Source organism: Prionailurus bengalensis, chromosome D4 (genome assembly GCF_016509475.1).
Source record: "Prionailurus bengalensis isolate Pbe53 chromosome D4, Fcat_Pben_1.1_paternal_pri, whole genome shotgun sequence".
NCBI lineage: Eukaryota > Metazoa > Chordata > Mammalia > Carnivora > Felidae > Prionailurus > Prionailurus bengalensis.
The window spans coordinates 45,458,794-45,477,162 of NC_057359.1; the positions used below are offsets into that span (position 1 = coordinate 45,458,794).

General features: G+C 43.8%; 1 protein-coding gene across 2 annotated transcripts in view; it reads left to right on the forward strand.

Annotated features, from left to right (window-relative positions):
• FOCAD (focadhesin) overlaps nt 1–18,369 on the forward strand; it is a 315,705-nt gene that overhangs the window by 281,649 nt on the left and 15,687 nt on the right. For both annotated transcript variants that reach the window (XM_043565388.1, XM_043565389.1), the window contains 4 exons: nt 8,315–8,443; nt 11,059–11,174; nt 15,237–15,497; nt 16,253–16,342. In XM_043565388.1, the coding sequence (XP_043421323.1) occupies nt 8,315–8,443; nt 11,059–11,174; nt 15,237–15,497; nt 16,253–16,342 (596 nt within the window). The remainder of the gene's footprint in view (nt 1–8,314; nt 8,444–11,058; nt 11,175–15,236; nt 15,498–16,252; nt 16,343–18,369) is intronic.

Below are 18,369 nucleotides of genomic sequence, written 5' to 3' on the forward strand. Positions count from 1 at the left end.
GCAAGGGCAGTTCAAGTGGCACGAGGACCGGGAGCCGACACGGATAGCAGGCACTGAGCCTTTCTGTCACTCTTCCTTCCAGGGGCTGCACAGTGTCAATCTCTGTCATGGATTCTGCGTTTTTTCTCTCCAGACTGCTTCATCTATTTCTATGCTTCTTGGGCTTTGTTCTTTTAATTTTTTTTTTTTTTTTTTTTTTTTGTAAAACAGAACAAAATTGACAGTTCTAACCACTTTGAAGTCTACAATTGCGTGGCATTTAATGTATTCTTAGCGTTGTGCCACCGTCACCGCTATCTGGTTCTAGAACATTTTCATCACCCCAAAAGGAAATCTTGTACCCGTTGAGCAGTTGGTCCCCCATCATTCCCCGTTTCCCCCAGCCTCCAGCTACCCCTAATCTACGTTCTGTCCCTATGGATGTGCCTGTCCCATAAGTTTTATTTAAATGAAACCGTATGCTGTACGGCCCTTTGTGGCTGCATTCTTTCACTTTGCATAACATCTTAAGGGTTCATCCATGTAGTGGTAAGCATCAGTATTTCACTGCTCTTTATGGCTGAATAATAGTCCATTCTATGGATATGCGTTGTTTCTGTTTTGTTTTTTTTTTTTAATTTTTTTTTTTCAACGTTTATTTATTTTTGGGACAGAGAGAGACAGAGCATGAACGGGGGAGGGGCAGAGAGAGGGAGACACAGAATCGGAAACTGGCTCCAGGCTCCGAGCCATCAGCCCAGAGCCCGACGCGGGGCTTGAACTCCCGGACCGCGAGATCGTAACCTGGCTGAAGTCGGACGCTTAACCGACTGCGCCACCCAGGCGCCCCTCTGTTTTGTTTTTTAATCCGTTCATCAGTTGATGGACATTTGGATTGTTTCTGCCTTTTGGCTTTTATGAGTGGTCCTGCTATGAAGACTTGTGTCCAAGTCAGTGTTTGAACACCTGTTTTAAGTTATTTGGGGTATCTATCTATAAGAGGAATTTTTAGGTCATATAGTAATTCTGTGTAATTTTTCGAGAATCTGCAAAACTGTGTTTCCACAGTGACCGCACCTTTTTATATGCCTACCAGCAATGTATGAGGGTTCCAATTTCTCTACATCCTTGCCAGCACTTGCCCTTCTCCATCACCATCATCATTTTCTTCCTGTTGAGTGTGAAGCGACATCATTTGGTTTTGATTTGAATTTCCCGAATACCTAATGGTGCGGGAGCATCTTTTCCAGTGCTTGTTAGCCATTTGTAGCATCTCTTCCTTGGAGAATTATCTCTTCAAGTCTTTGGACCATTTTAAAAATTAGATTCTCTTTTTGTTTTGGAGTTGTTTGTTTTTTTTTTTTAATTTTTTCTAACGTTTATTCATTTTTGAGAGACGGCGAGAGACAGAGCATGAGCGGGGCAGAGGCAGAGAGAGGGAGACACAGAATCCGAAGCAGGCTCCAGGCTCCGAGCTGTCCGCACAGAGCCCAACGCGGGGCTCGAACCCACGAACCGTGAGGTCATGACCTGAGCCGAAGCTGAGGTTTAACCAACTGAGTTACCCAGGCACCCCTGGTTTTTGAGTTGTAAAAGTTGTATATTCTGGATATTAGACCCTTATCAGATGTGTGAGTTGGAAATATTTTGTTGTGTTAGGTTGTCTTCACTTTGTCAATAATATCCTTTGATGCTGTTTTGATTATTGTAGCTCTGTAGTAAATTTTGAAATTGGTATGTATGAGTTCTTCAGATTTTTCTTTTTCAAGATTGTTTTGGCTGTTAGGAGTCCCTTAACAATTCAATGTGAATTTGAGGACCAACTTTTCCATTTCTGCAAAAAAAAAAAAAAAAAAAAAGAGCCATTGAAATTTGGTAGGGATTATGCCAAATCTGTAGATACCTTTGGATAGTATTACGTATTCCAGTCCATGAACCTAAGGTATCTTTCCCCTTATGTATATTTTTAATTTCTTTCTGCAATGTTTGTATTGTTTGGTGTATGTGTCTTTCACCTCAGTTAAATTTTTTTTTAAATTTTTTTTAACGTTTATTTATTTTTGAGACAGAGAGAGACAGAGCATGAACGGGGGGGGGGGGGGGCGGTCAGAGAGAGAGGGAGACACAGAATCGGAAGCAGGCTCCAGGCTCTGAGCCATCAGCCCAGAGCTGACGCAGGGCTCGAACTCACGGACCGCGAGATCGTGACCTGAGCCAAAGTTGGACGCTCAACCGACTGAGCCACCCAGGCGCTCCAACCTCAGTTAAATTTAATCCTAGGTATTTTATTCTTTTGGACACCATTGCAAGTGGAATTGTTTCTTAATTTCCTTTTTGGATTATTCATTCCTGAGATACAGAAACACAACTAAATTTTGTGTGTTGATTTTACCCCCAGCAACTTTACTGAACTGTTTTCTATACGTAGAATCATGTCATCTGTAAATACAGGTAGTTTTACTTCTTTCCAATTTGTATGCCTTTTATTTCTTTTTCTTTCCTAATGGCTCTGGCCAGAATGTGCAATACAAAATGGTGAATGTGGGCATTCTGGTCTTGTTCTCTATTGTAAAGGAAAAGCTTTTAGTCTTTTACCGTTGAATATAATGTTCACTGTGTATTTTTTACGAATGCCCTTTATCACGTTAAGATGATTCCATCCTATTCCTAACTTTTGGAGTATTTTTATCATGAAAAGCTGTTGGACTTTATCAAAAGCTTTCTGTGTCACTTGAGATTATCATGTGTTTTCCCCCCTTCATTCTATTAATGTGGTAAATTGCATTGATTTATTTTCTTATGTTGAATGACGCTTGCATTCTTAGCATAAATCTTGTGTGGTCATTATGAATAATCCTTTTAATATACCGTTGGATTCAGTTTGCCAGTGTTATAGTGACAGTTTTCACATCTATATTCATAACAAATACTCATCTGTAGTTTTTTGTTTTTTTGTGTTTCTTTTTTTTTTTTTTTTTTTTTGTTAAATGTTTGTTGTGGTTTCTTTGCCTTTGGTGTTAGGTTAAGGCTGGTCTCATAGAATGAGTTAAGTGCAGTTGAGGAGCGCCTAGGAGGCTCAGTTGAGCATCTGAGTCTTGATTTCAGCTCGGGTCACAATCTCACAGTTCGTGGGTTCAAGCCTCATGTTGGGCCCTGCACTGCCAGTGAGGAGCCTGCTTGGGATTCTCTCTCTGCCCCGTGTCCCCCCCCCCACACACACACACACACACTCTCTCTCTCTCTCTCTCAAAATAAATAAATAAACTTTTACAAAAGTGCAGTTGACCTTTGAACAACACGGGTTTGAACTGCACATGTCTACTTATATGCAGATTTTTTTCATTAAATACAGTACAGTACTGTAAGTGTATTTTCTCTTTTCCGTAATTTTCTTAACATTTTCTTTTCTCTAGCTTAATATACAAAATATGTATTAATCAACTGTTCATGTTATTGGTAAGACTTTCCATCAACAGTAAGCTATTAGTAGTTAAATTTGGGGAGGAGGCCAGAAATTATATGTGGATTTTTGGCTGCAAAAGCGTTAGCACCTTTAACCCCTGTGTTGTTCAAGAATTAACTATATTCCCTCCTCTGCTGCTTTTCTTGGGAAGGAATTGAGGATTGATGGTAATTCTTTAAGTGTTTGGTAGAATTCACCAGTGAAATCATCTGGTCCTAGACTTTTCTTTGTTGGGGCTTTTTGTTTCTTTTTCTTTTCTTTTTTTAATGCTTATTCATTTTTGAGAGAGAGAGCAGGGGAGGGGTCGAGAGAGAGGGAGACACAGAATCGGAAGCAGGCTCCAGGCTCTGAGCTGTCAGCACAGAGCCCGATGTGGGGCTTGAACTCACAAACCACGAGATCATGACCTGAGGTGAAGTCAGATGCCTAACCGACTGAGCCACTCAGGCGCCCAGGAGCTTTTTGTTTCTATCTCTTTCCTGGTCATAGGACTGTTTGCATTTTCTGTTTTTTCTCAAATCAGTTTTAGTAACTTGTGTGTTTCTAGGATTTTGTCTGTTTCATCTAGATTATCTAATTTGCTGGCACACAGTTTCTCATAGTTTCCTGTTATAATTCTTTTTGTTTCTACAAGGTAGGTAGAAATGTCTTCACTTTTATTTCTGATTTTAGGTATTTCCATTTTCCTTTCCAGTCTGTATAACTTTTATTTCCTTTCCTTATCTTCTTGCATAAGCTAGCACTTTTAATATAATATTGGAAAGGAGTGATGAGAGGAGACATCTTGACTTGTTTCTGATCTTAGTGAAAAAAGCTTCTATTTTTAACTATGAAGTATGATGTCAGCCTAGAGTTTTTTGGGGAATCTCTATTCCTAGTTTGCTGAGAGTTTTTTGTCATGGATGGGTGTTGGATTTTGTCAGATGCTTTTTCTGCGTCTATTGATATTGTTTGTGTGATTTTCTTTGTTGGCGATTACTGATGTGATGGGTTATATCAGTCGATTTTTGAATGGTGAGCCAGCCTTGCATATCTGGAATAAACCTCACTTGGTCATAGTTTATAATTCTCTTTATACATTGTTAGATTTATTTTGCTAATATTTTGTTAAGGATTTCTGCATCTGTGTTCATGAGAGATATCGGTCTGGAGGTTTCTTGTTTTATCTTGGTCTAGTTTAGTATTAGGGCAATGCTGTCCTCAGAATAAGTTAGGAGTATTCCCTGTGCTTCTGTTTTCTGAAAGAGAAATTAGTATAATTAGTATACGGAAGAATTAGTGTAATTTCTTCCTTAAATAGTTGGTATAATTCGGTGAACCCACCTGGGCTTGATACGATCCATCTTGGAAGGTTATTAATTTTTTTTAATGTATAATTTTTTTAAAGCATATGTTCAATAGTGTTATGTTTATTCACATTATTGTGAAACCAATCTTTTTCATCATGCAGAACTGAAATTCTATACCCATTAAATAATACCCTTTCTCCCTCCCCATAATCTCCGGTAGACACTATTCTATTTCCTGGTTTGGGGTTGGTTTTTTTTTTTTAAGTTTATTGATTTATTTTGAGAGAGAGAGAGAGAGAGAGAGAGAGAATCGCAAGCAGGTTTTGCACTGTCAGGTTGGAGCCCGATGCGGGGCTCGAACTCACGAACCGCAAGGTCATGACCTGAGCCTAAACCAAGAGTCAGACACTTAACTGACTGAGCCACCCTATTTTCTGTTTCTATTAACATTGACTACTTAGGTCCCTGATATAAATGGAATCATACGGTATTTGTTTTGTTGTGACTGAGCTATTTCACTTAGCATAGTGTCTTCAAGATTCATTTATGCTATAATGTCTGACAGGATTTCCTTACTTTTTAATGTTGAAACTAATTTGTATATATATGGTATACAGATTGTGAGTGTTCCACAAGACGAGCAAACATTTCTAAGAAATTTCCACTTGATAAACAAGCAATGTCTTGCCATGTGAGTAGTACGTGATGCTGAAAGTCACATGATCACAACGGAGACAGTGATTCTTGAAATTCACTTTGATATACAAGTGCTTTGGATTATAAGCATGTTTCCTGAATGGACTATGCTTGCAAACTAAGGTTTTACTGTATGTGTATATACATATATATATATATATATATATACACATATGTACACGCATATGTATTTTGCTTATGTACACATAAGCACATTTTGCTTATCCATTTACCCATTGATTGATATTTGGGTTGCTTCTACTTCTTGGCTGTTGTGAATAGTACTACTGTGAACACTGGTGTAAAAACATCTCTTCAAGATCCTGCTTTCAGTTCTTTGGAGTATAGACCCAGAATTCTATTTTTGATTTTTCGAGGAGTCATCATACTGTTTTCCATAGCCGTTCTACCATTTTATAATCCCACCAACAGTACACAGCGGTTCCAATCTCTCCACATCTTCACCAACAATTGCGGAGTGTTAAATAACTTCCAAGATGTTATTTAAATTCAAATTAGTTAATATATGGTGTAGTATGGGTTTCAGGAGTAGGATTCATTGATTCATCACTTTCATACATCACCCAGTGCTCATCACAACAAGTGCCCTCCTTAATACCCATCCCCCCACCCACCTCCCCTTTCTTTCCTTTTTCTTTAAAAAAAAAATAGCCATCCTAATGGATGTGAGTGAAGTGATATCTTACTGTGGTTTGATTTGCATCTCTCTAATGCTAAGTGATGTTGAGCATCTTTTCATATTTTTATTGGTCATTTTTGTATCCTCTCTAGAAAAACTCTACCTCTGCTTCTCCTTCCCCATATGCAGCATCTGCTGGTTCTGCTTCTCCTCTCTCTGTGCTTCTCCTTTCTGCAGCTGTTTGTCCTTTTGCAGACTTTGCCCAGCTTCTGTTTCCCTCTGTCCAGTCTCTCCTGATTCTGCTGTCTTTTCTGCCTCAGCTACTACTGCTCCTGCGCTTCTCCTTTTTATGGTGTTTGTCCTTTTGCTGATTCTGCACCCACGTCTGCTTCCCCCGTGTTCAGTACCTGCTGATTCTGCTGCCTTGTCTGCCTCAGCTTCTCCCTTTTCCCTTGCTTCTCCTTTCTACAGCTGTTGTGCCTTTTGCTGACTCTGCCCTGCTTCTGCTTCCCCGTCTTAAGTGCCTACTGATTCTGCTACCTTGTCTGCCTCAGCTTCTCCTTTCTCCCGTGCTTCTCCTTTCTCCCGTGCTTCTCCTTTCTGCAGCTGTTGTGCCTTTTGCTGACTCTGCCCCACTTCTGCTTCCCCGTCTTAAGTGCCTACTGATTCTGCTGCCTTGTCTGCCCCAGCTTCTCCTTTCTCCCGTGCTTCTCCTTTCTACAGCTGTTGTGCCTTTTGCTGACTCTGCCCCGCTTCTGCTTCCCTGTCTTAAGTGCCTATTGATTCTGCTGCCTTGTCTGCCTCAGCTTCTCCTTTCTCCCGTGCTTCTCCTTTCTGCAGCTGTTGTGCCTTTTGCTGACTCTGCCCCGCTTCTGCTTCCCCGTCTTAAGTGCCTATTGATTCTGCTGCCTTGTCTGCCTCAGCTTCTCCTTTCTCCTGTGCTTCTCCTTTCTCCCATGCTTCTCCTTTCTGCAGCTGTTGTGCCTTTTGCTGACTCTGCCCCGCTTCTGCTTCCCCGTCTTAAGTGCCTACTGATTCTGCTGCCTTGTCTGCCTCAGCTTCTCCTTTCTCCCGTGCTTCTCCTTTCTACAGCTGTTGTGCCTTTTGCTGACTCTGCCCCGCTTCTGCTTCCCCGTCTTAAGTGCCTGCTGATTCTGCTGCCTTGTCTGCCTCAGCTTCTCCTTTCTCCTGTGCTTCTCCTTTCTCCCGTGCTTCTCCTTTCTCCCATGCTTCTCCTTTCTCCCGTGCTTCTCCTTTCTCCCGTGCTTCTCCTTTCTCCCGTGCTTCTCCTTTCTCCCGTGCTTCTCCTTTCTCCCGTGCTTCTCCTTTCTCCCGTGCTTCTCCTTTCTCCCGTGCTTCTCCTTTCTCCCGTGCTTCTCCTTTCTCCCGTGCTTCTCCTTTCTGCAGCTGTTGTGCCTTTTGCTGACTCTGCCCCACCTTTGCTTCCCCTCTTTCACTGTCTGCTGATTCTGCTGCTTATCTCCTGATTCTACCCCTGATTATCCTTCTCCTACTGATGCTTTTCCTTTTACTCAGTCTGCTTCTCTTGCTGCTGATGCTGATTTCCCTTCTGCTACATATGTTGATCCGGCTGCTTTTGCTTTTCTCCTTGCTCCTTTACCTTTATACACATCATTTCCGGCTTCCTTCAGACTTCACTTTTACATGGCCCTTCATGGCTCCTCAAACCCTGACTGTGCCTTGTGGCTCCACTCATACCTGCTCCAGTGTCTCCTCATTTCAGTTGCAAATTAACCCGCACCTGGGGGAACAAAAAAAGAGTATGTTAAAGCCATAGCCCCATGCCGTAGATAGCTGTTTAGCCTGTGGATTAGCTGTTAACGGAAGGCACTTCCCTCTGGAGCTGTCAGCCTTGCACAGGCTGGAGAGTGAAAGCGGCAAGTCACATGGTACACAGCACGACCACTGTGGGCCACAGGGATGGAAGGACTTCACGGTCACTAGAAGGGACTATGCCTGACGAGGCGGCAATGGCCTCCTCTTCTGGAAGTAGATTGGGCGCAGTAACGTGGACGAGTGACTCTTTTTAGAAAGCTGGATGAAAAGGCAAAGAGCGTATGGAGGACAGTCAAGTAGTGACGTGGACCATTTCTGTCCAGACAAGAGGGAAAAACCAGAGGCAAGTGAGGAGGAGAAGAGCAGAGGAAGCAGGGTTTTGTAACGCAGGGGGTTGAGACTGAGAGCACAGAACGGAGCGTTTTACTAGTATTTCCCTTTCTGTTGCAGGTCCTGAGTCTGTGCCTCCTTCCCTTCTCAAAGTCGTGATGAAACCCATCGCAGCTGTTGGAGAGAGCTACCAGTTCCCCCCCGTGAGCTGGGCCGCGCTCCTCTCGCCACTCATGAGGCTAAACTTCGGTAAATATCAAGTGTTTTCAGGCCTTCGGACTCCGCTTTTAGGACGTGACCCGAAGAGAAAAATAGATTCTGGGTCGCGAGTGACGGCGGCCGGAGAGACCTTTGCGATCGTGAGGTCCATCGGCTTGGGTGACCGTCTGGGCTCCTTTCCCTGAGTCACTTTATAGGTGGCTGAGGCCGAGGGGGAGGAGTTCCGATGACACGGGCCACACGCGCTCACCGAAACGAGACTGGACGGAAGCGGGCCCGTTGCTGGGCCGCGTGGCACAGGTCGCAGAGAGAGCCCGGTTTGATGGTCATCGGACCGCGTTTTCGGAGCTCTGGGATTCAAGGAAGCCCCCCCCGGGGGAGGGTGGATTTGTTCTCTGTTGCTGTGGTAAGAGACCTGGCAGCCTGAAGCAGCTTGAAGCTGTACAGATGTATCGGCTTGGAGTTCTGTGGGTCCAAGGGCCAGCGTGGCTCCTGCCAGGCCAAAATCAAAGTATCGACAGAAAAGCATCCTTCCCTGGATGCCCTGGGGAGCGCTACGGCCTGAGCGATTTCGTCCTCCCGAAACTCACGCGTCGACATCCTGATCCCCGGTGTGATGCTATTGGGAGGTGGCGCTTGGGGAGGTGATCAGGTTGTGACTGTGGAGCCCTCGTGAACGGGATTGTTGCCCTTTATAAAAGAGGCCCCACCGCGCTCCCTTGCCCCTTCCACAGTGCGAGGACATGGCTAGAACTGGCCGTCGGCAGCCGGGAAAGCGGTCCCGCCCGAGCCCCCCATGCTGGCACCCTGATCTTGGGCTGCCAGCTGCCAGGGCTGTGAGAAATCAGTTTCTGTGGTTTATAAACCACCGAGTCTGTGATGTATTGGGATAGCAGTCCGAACAGAGTGAGACAGGGAGAATCCATTTCTTTCCCGCTTCTAGAGGCTGCCCACGTGCCTTGGCTTGCCATCCCCCGTGCTTCATCTGCAGAGCCCGCGTGGGAGGGCCGAAGCCTTTTCACGCTGTCCCCTTTCCGGTGCTCTACAACCAGGAAGGGTTTTCCGCATCAAAGACTCGTGTGATTCATGGGTCCCTTTGCACGGTCCAGGGTAACCTCCCCATCTCTCATCCTTATTCCCAATCACATCTGAGAAGCTCCTTTGCCAAGCAAGGTAACATGTTCCCAGGTTCCAGGGATTAGGGTGTAGGCATCTTTGAGGGCCGTTATTCTGTCTGCCACAGATTCTTTGTGATGAGAGGCAGAGGGAATGCACACCCCAGCAACCTCTTTTGTGGAGTTAGTATATGCACATTTAATCCCATGTACATCCCCCCCACCCCCGCCAGCCCCGATCTCAAGAAAAAGTGGCATTGGTCGGGGAGGGGGGGACAATTTTTTAACAATGCTATAATATCGTGTGTGTGTGTGTGTGTGTGTGTGTGTGTGTATGTGTGTTTGCCTACTATTGTTTACAGTACGGTGCTCACGATATACAAAACGCCTCATAAACCATAATTTATATGCAGCTGAGAGTTTGCTCAAAGATGATTCTGACTCTGTACAGTTTTTCACTTAAATGCTTTCAGTTGAACCTAATACCTGTGTAAGATATGACGTCACCGATACTGTGTTTCTGGAGATTTCATTAAAAATTTTGTTCTCCTGGGGCGCCTGGGTGGCTCAGTCGGTTGAGCGTCCGATTTCAGCTCAGGTCAGGATCTCGCAGTTTGTGAGTTCAAGCCCCACGTCAGGCTCTGTGCTGACAGCTCAGAGCCTGGAGCCTGTTTCAGATTCTGTGTCTCCCTCTCTCTGCCCCTTCCCTGCTCTGTCTCTCTCTGTCTCTCAAAAATTAAAAAAAAAAAAAAAATTGTGTTCTCCTGAGCCTCCCCCTACTTTTGTATGCTGTATTAAAAATGTTTATGTTTTACTAAAAATCCTTAGAAAAAAGAAGAAAAGGGGTTGGGAAAATACGTGTGCTGATGAGGATCAGGCTACTAAAAGGACTCGATCACTGGGGAATGTGGCAACATTTTTAAGTCCTTCCAGACCTAAATGGATTTTTCTATGAACTGAATGCAAGGTAGAAGGAGAGGAAAACAGAGGCAAAGCATTTTAGCTCGTGTTTTCTCAAATTTTTCATGGTATTTGATTATTTAGTTTTTATTTATTTATTTATTTATTTAGAGAGAGAGAGAGAGAGAGAGAGAGAGAGAACGAGTGGGGCAGGGGCAGATGGAGACACAGAATCCGAAGCAGGCTCCAGGCGCTGAGCTGTCAGCACAGAGCCCGACGTGGGGCTCGAACCCACAAACCATGAGATCATGACCTGAGCCGAAGTCAGATGCTTAACCGACTAAACCACCCAGGCAGGCGCCCCTTGATTATTTAGGTTTCTTGGGACACCGGAAGAGAAATTTCCTAAGCTAGATCATGGCCCTTGCCAGTTCCAAGGCCTAACCTGCTGCTGCCTGCGGGCACATTCTTTGACTCACAATGAAAAGGTCACTTGAAATACCTTTCGGTTTACTCACGTTCTGTTACTTGTAGATGTCACACAAGCAGAGGCTTTGATTTAAGACAAGGAAGCCTGAAAAGGAATCCGAGAAGGAGCTGTGTTACCAATACTCTCTTCTTCTCTTTCAGGAGAAGAAATACAGCAGCTGTGCCTGGAAATTATGGTGACGCAGGCGCAATCATCCCAGAATGCAGCTGCGCTGTTGGGACTGTGGGTGATGCCACCACTGATCCACAGTCTGAGTGTATGTAGCAATTAAGGGTGTTGGGCAACAGGAGGATCTGGTTCTTTGGGGAAAGATTAATGTTCATCTGGGCGTATGTTCTCAAAGTCAAAGAGTGGCCAGATGTGATTTTGTAAAAATTGGGGGCTTGGCAATAGCTGGCCAGCAGATGGGAAGATTGTGACGCAGAACTCTGCCCCAGCCGTCGACATTCATGCTTTCAGCTCCCCTTGATTATGAAAAAGGAAAATATGGTCAGAGATACGAAAGTTCCTTTCTCAAGATCCTCCAGCTAGAAAGTGATGGAGTTATGAGAGCCTAGGTTTATTTATATGGTATACAATCTCATATAAATGATATTCATTGGTTTTGGTTTTGTTTCTTTTTGAGAGAGAGAGAAAGAGAGCGAGCATGTGCATGTGAGTAGGGGAGGGGCAGGGGGAACAGAGAATCCAAAGCGAGCTCTGTGCTGATGGCTCGAACTCATGAACCACAAGATCGTGACGTGAACCAAAGTTGGATGCTCAACCAACTGAGCCACCCTGGTGCCCCTGATATTTAGGAGGTATTAAGAAACAGGCAAATCCAATATGATCCCTCCCTTTCACAGAAAAGACAGCAATTCAGGTGAGCCTTGAAGGCTTGGTAGGATCTCATCAAGCATCAAGTTAGAGACACGGGGCACGTAGGTGGGAGAGTGTAGAAACATCTCTGCCAGCGTGTTGGGCTTGAACAAAGCGCTGAGGAAGAAGTGACCTAGCCTGATATCTACGACAGAAAGAGGGAGCCAGCACCTTCCAGGGTACAGGCCAAGGGTAAGTAGGAAGAATGGGATAAGATGGCTTAAAGAAAAGCAATTAGTAAATTGTATAATTTTGAGTATATTCTAAGGTGGGACAAGAAAAACCACACTCCATGATCCCTTAGAGGTTTACCAATTGATCGTAAGTTAAATGACCTCATCATTGTTACTCTTCTATTCAGGAGGCTTTAGTTCTTTGAGAATTTTGCCAAGCTCTTGTATTAGTTCCTCAGTCTTTTACCTTCAGTTCCTGTTGGGTACTTTTTTTCTTTTAAGCTCTGCTTCGTATTCTAATTCTCTTCCACTGAAGGGAGACGTGACTGAGGTCTGCATCCTTTGCATCAGCAGCTGTCATGAGCTGTCTGCTCCAAGCACGTCCCGTGTAGCCGCCATTACTGAGTAGTGGCCACGTACCTGTGACTTGTAAGCACTCAGTGAGCGCTTCCTGACATCAGACTGAATCTGTCTTCGACCCTGACACACCAGTGTTTTTTACATCTTTGAGTTATAATTTATATTGCATAACATATGGCTATTTTAAATGTACAGTTTGATGGGTTCTGGTACATTTGTACGTTTGTTTTTTAATTTTTTTTTCAACGTTTATTTATTTTTGGGACAGAGAGAGACAGAGCATGAACGGGGGAGGGGCAGAGAGAGAGGGAGACACAGAATCGGAAACAGGCTCCAGGCTCTGAGCCATCAGCCCAGAGCCCGACGCGGGGCTCGAACTCCCGGACTGCGAGATCGTGACCTGGCTGAAGTCGGACGCTCAACCGACTGTGCCACCCAGGCGCCCCAGTACATTTTTATCCATCACCGATAATATTTCCATCACCCCCAGAAAGTTCCGTCGTGCCAACCTGGAGACAATCCCCGCTCCCAGTCTCAGACCCAGGCTACTGCTGATCTGCTTTTAGTCTCTATAATTTTTCCCTTTTTTTTTTTTTTTGAAAGGAAGGAGAGCGCATGAATGAGGGAAGGGGGGTGGGGAAGAGAGAGAGAGAGAGAGAGAGAGAGAGAGAGAGAGAGAATCCCAAGCAGGCTTCACACCCAGTGCAGAGCCTGATGTCGGGCTCTTACGACTGTGAGATCATGACCTGAGCCAAAATCAAGAGTTGGACCCTTAACCAACTGAGCCACCCAGGTGCCCCTCTAATTTTTCCTTTTTTAAACAACTTTCATATAAACTTAAATTTCATGTAAACTTTAGAAATTCTTTAGAGTGGAATCATACAATATGAAGTCTTTTGTGCCCAGCTTATTCCACTTGTGAGAAGTAGATTTTATTGTTTCCAGTTTACAGGTTGACAAACTGAGGCAAATTGGGATCAAACAAAGTTTATGTAGCTAATATCTGGGAGTGAGTCTGGCTGACTCCAAAGTCCGTGTCTCAGACACTGTTCTATTAACTCCTCTTTCCTTTTGAACCAGGTAGAACTTGAACAGCCCGTTTCGTTTACCTCAAAAATCTTTCTAGAATTGTTATCCTTCCACTTCTCTCTCAGATCTGTGTTACTTTTTTGCATTTGTCTTTGAGAATGGACTTTTCTTAACATCGTTGTTAATTAACAAATTAAGTTGGTGAATTCATTTTCTTAATTATATACCTTGTCTTTAAAAAAAAAAACGATCGGAGGGCGCCTTGGTGGATCCATTGGTTAAGCGTCCGATTTTGGCTCGGTCATGATCTCATGAGCCTGGGGTGAGTTCGAGCCCCACCTAAGGCTCTGTGCTGACAGCTCGGAGCCTAGAGCCTGCTTCAGATTCTGTGTCTTCCTCTCTCTGCCCCTCCTTTGCTCACCCTCTGTGTGTCTCTCTCTCCCTCAAACATAAGCAAACATTAAAAAAAAATTTAAATAACAGTTGCCAAAGGCTTAAGATGACAATGTTATCCTTGAATTACATAATCTTTGGAACTAGTTTTTAACTACAGATAATTTCAGGATTCTCCATGTTATAACTGGAGCCTCGCCCAAAAATCATAGGGTGTTGCAAAAAAGATACATATTGTGTTTATCTGCAGTCATCAGAAAGTTAAGCGTGTTTTCTTTCATTAACATTGTTGCAAGTAGTTTCTTTTTGCACTGGTATTGCTAAAAGTTGCTATTTTAAATCCTCTCTGCAGCACTAATTTAGGACAACTATGCCAGATTAAATTGTTTCATACTGGTTTATTTAGGGGTTCCATTTTCACTCCTCAGTAGGTGTTCTGTATTTCTCATATGCTTCTTCACTCATTAATTCACCCAGTTCTGAAGGATTACTGAGTGTTTTCTTGATCAGCCAACCATCTTCATACCAAGATTTGTTGACAAGTCCTGTATTTTCTGCAAAAGCTTCATCAATTTCAGTTACTTGTCCTGATAGAGAATAGAGTTCACTAGCAGCTTGCACACTTTTCAAAGCACCAAACTCTTCTTGTTCAATCTTGTCCCCACTTCAGGCACGCGACGGTAAACAGCATCTCACAAAGTGTCCTGTGCAAAACTGCTGATTCCCACTGTTCCAATGCCATTTTCTGTTGTTATGCATTCATGTTTGTCTGTGGATTTACTCGCCGATAGCGGAACGGAGCAGGTGCTCCGTGTCCGGTCGGCGCCCGCCCTCAGCCCCCAGGGCCGGGACAGGCCACATGCTCCGCCCATTTCGAAGAATTTTTGAAGCCTCCTCTCTTAACGTCTCTGACACAGAGCTCTTTTTAACCATGCGCCTTTCCGGCCCTCATGACCTCCAGCATGCCACGGTCAGTTCTACGTGTTCAGCTGCTGCTCCTCTTTGGTCAAAAATGGTTCTGGCATGCCAGTTCTCCTTATCTCCTTACGCTTCCTAGAAGAAGAAATTAATAATATCAGATACTCTGGCCAGTCGATTTCCTGCAGATGAGGCTTTCATGTCTAGGATTTTTTTTTTTTTTTTTTTTTTGGCCAGAGAATGTGACCTTTTAAGACTAAATAGCAACTGTCAAGTACTTTCAAAAGTTAGCATTTTGTTCCCCTCCCCAAAACAATCCTGGGCTTAAGCTGAGTGGTTCCCAGATGGATTGGCAGATACCGTATATACACAAGTTGCCCCGGACCACAGGTCACTGCAGTGGCCACAATCGCAGGCAGCGGTGGCCCACTGGACCGTGAAGCTGGGGGGAAATGAGGGGCAGGGAAATAACCTTGAACCTTTCATCTCTCAATGTGCCCTCAAACACAGGGGTGACCTTGAGGTTTTAAACCCTGCAAGCCCAGACTTGGCCCGTTTCTTCCTGACCTCTTTTGGTTTGCTTCCAGTTGAACGCCAAGAAATACCTCCTGGTTTCTACACCTCTGTGGATAAAACACGTCTCAGACGAACAGATGGCGGGTTTTGTTGAAAACTTAATGGTGGCGGTGTTTAAAACGGCTTCCCCACTTCCCAACCCCGAGTTATGCATCAGTGCCTTACAGGGCCTGAGTCAGGCCATGAAACTGCCCAGCCCTGCCCACCACCTCTGGAGTCTGCTCTGCGAAGCCACCGGGAAGATTTTTGACCTTCTGCCAAAGAAGATTCGGGTGAGGAACAAAAATATTTACATTCCTGACCATTTATGTTTGGGATTTTTTTTAAGCCCTTTTGGCAAAGCAGGGAGGTGCATGTTTTAAGAATGTGGTGGGAAGGCTAGGAAGAAAATAACCGCATTTTGCACTAAGAATGTGTTTGCTTCCAAGATCTAAATTGAGGTTGAATATTTAGAACCAACGTTTTGAGCAAGCTTAGAAACGGGTTAACCAGTGCTACACCAGGAAATATGCGGCCAGGCCTTTTACCAGATGGCTGTCGGAGACGAACAAGCACAGAAACCCTTACGCGTTAGACCTGGAGAATCTCTGAGCATGTTGTCCAATATATGACTTCTATCAAGTGACGCAATATATTTCTGAATTATTTAACTTCTTTGCAGCTTTACGAAGAAGTTAAAAATCTGTGTGGAATGATGGATTCTGATAAGGAGAAAAAGTACAGCCCAACAAAATAATGGGAAAGATTGTGTCGTTGCTGCTGTTTTAAAGTAAGCTCTATGCGCAACGTGGGGCTTGAACTCAAGACCCTAGGTCAAGTGTCATGTGGTCTGCTGACTGAGCCAGCCGGGTGCCCCGGAAAGATGGGTTTTTTTAGTGCCAAAAACTGGCCATATGTTCTGGTTTGATTAAAATCTCAGAGACCGCTGTTCATGGAGATAAGCAAATCTAATAATTTGTCGGAACATTGAGAATATATCTGTTATCTTACGTTGTATTTTGACCTGCTTGTGATTTTTCCTTACCAGAGAAATGATCTAGAGCTCTATATCAGCGTAGCAAAATGCCTCTCAGAAATGACAGATGATGAAGCCAATCGAGTTGCCCAGATTACTGAGGTAATAACATATCTCTGTATTTATTTCCATTATTGAAGCGGGACTTACAGTTGAAGAGATGGTTTATCCTTTTTGATTGAAGCTACTTTTGCCTCTTCTTTCTTACTGGATAATTTCAGGAAACTATCCCTGCTTCACTGTGGGGTCTCATGCTCAGCCTCATGGAACGGATGGATAGATAGATGAATGGCTTTTTAACCTACCTAATCCCACTTTGTCAAGAACATTTTAGTGTCACCTGTGGGCAAACGTAAGCGCAGGGCAATGTCTTCAATACCAAATCCAAAAGCATGGGAATATTCTGGCTGAAAAGCTTGCGGTGCACGGAAACCATGAAGTAGTCTTGTTTTTAAATTTATTTTCTCTCACCTGGTACTTATCCTTTTGTAATGAAGAAAGGTGGCTAATTGAAAAACAAGCACCATTAGCACGGACACAGCTAATGAACAAGTGCTCCTGGTACCCACACCCAAAGGATGAGTGAGTAACATACCAATAAAGTTGCCACATTTAGTTAGCATGATAGATGTCTTATTAGATTTGAATTGCCTGTAAACAATGATTTTTTTTTTTTTAGTATAAGTATATCCCAATGGACATACTTATTCCAATGGCAACCCCGCATACCAGGTAATAGCAAAGGTCTAGAGAATTATGGGCCCTTATCCAACTGGTGGACCTCTTACCATTTATTTCGCTCAAGATGGCAGGTTCAGTTGAATCCTTGAATTTCTGCATCGTGTAGCACTGATTCCCAAAATGGGGTCCCTTGGACCCAGCAGCATAAGCCTGGGAGCTGACTAGAAATGAAAATTCTAGAGTCCCACTTCAGGTCTGCTGAGTCAGAGGTGGGGCCCAGGAGTGTGGTTCAACAGTCCCTCCAGGTGACTGTGCTGCATCCTGAGGTTTGAGAACCCCTGCTAGACCATTTGGAATATCAGGTTTTGGAGATGAGTTGAAGCAAGGATGAACACTATGAGGAAACGAGTGAGAGAAGGAACTATAGAGCCTCACCGGTCGGGTTTGAAATCCAGCTCTGTAATTTACTAGCAGTGTGACCTTGGTCACGTTTCATAACCTGCCTCACTTTCCGCATCTACGAAAGAAAGATAATAGCACCTACCTCCTAGAGTTGGTTTGAGAGTTACAATGACTTAATCCATGTTAAGTTCTTGGAAACGTACCTGACCCGAGGCGAGCACTCAGTAATTATTCATTATCCTAATTATCACATTCGTGTAATCTATTACATCCTGTTATTATGATATTCGTGTAATATAGTTGGAAGCAATGCATGTAATTTACTTCGCGATACCTAGAGCCAAAGGTTGCTGTGGTACTCACCCGGGTTCTTAAAGTACCAGTTAGAACATTTTCACATTCTAGCGAAAATAAGTTCTATTATTCAATAGTGTTCTGAGGTCCCCAAAAGTGTGTTTTACCGAGGTCCGTGCTTTTTAAACTCATTTCTGGAAGGAATGGAGGTTAGAATAAGGCAATGGTGAAGAGCTCAGACCTCCTGGTTTCACTTCTCACTCTGCCCGTGTAGCCACGTGACCTTAACTGAGCAAGTTACTTAACTTCTGTGCTTCCAAAGGGAAGGATGATGGTAGTCGTCTGCATCGGGTGGTGTGAAAATTAAATGGCCAATACAGGGCTTCTCGAACTTGCTGGTCTCAGGAGTACTTCAGTGTCTTAAAAGTTGTTGAGGATTCCCAAGGGCTTTGATTTAAATGGTCCTCTCTTTCAGTAAATCCATTGCATCTCAGTATAAATAAGAATTTTTGAAAACAAAACAAAACGAAAAAGTGACATTGTTTTACATTTTTTGCCGATCTGCTTCCTCCATCTGGCCTCTCTTCGAAATTTCTTTAATGTTGACTTCTCCTGGCTGCTGTTTCACTTAATCTGTTGCAATGTTGTTTTGGTGAAGTATGGGGGGGAAACGTAGCCTCATAGAAATAATGTCGGTAGAAAAGGGAACAATGTGTCAATAGTTACAGATAATTATGGATATCTTTTTTTTC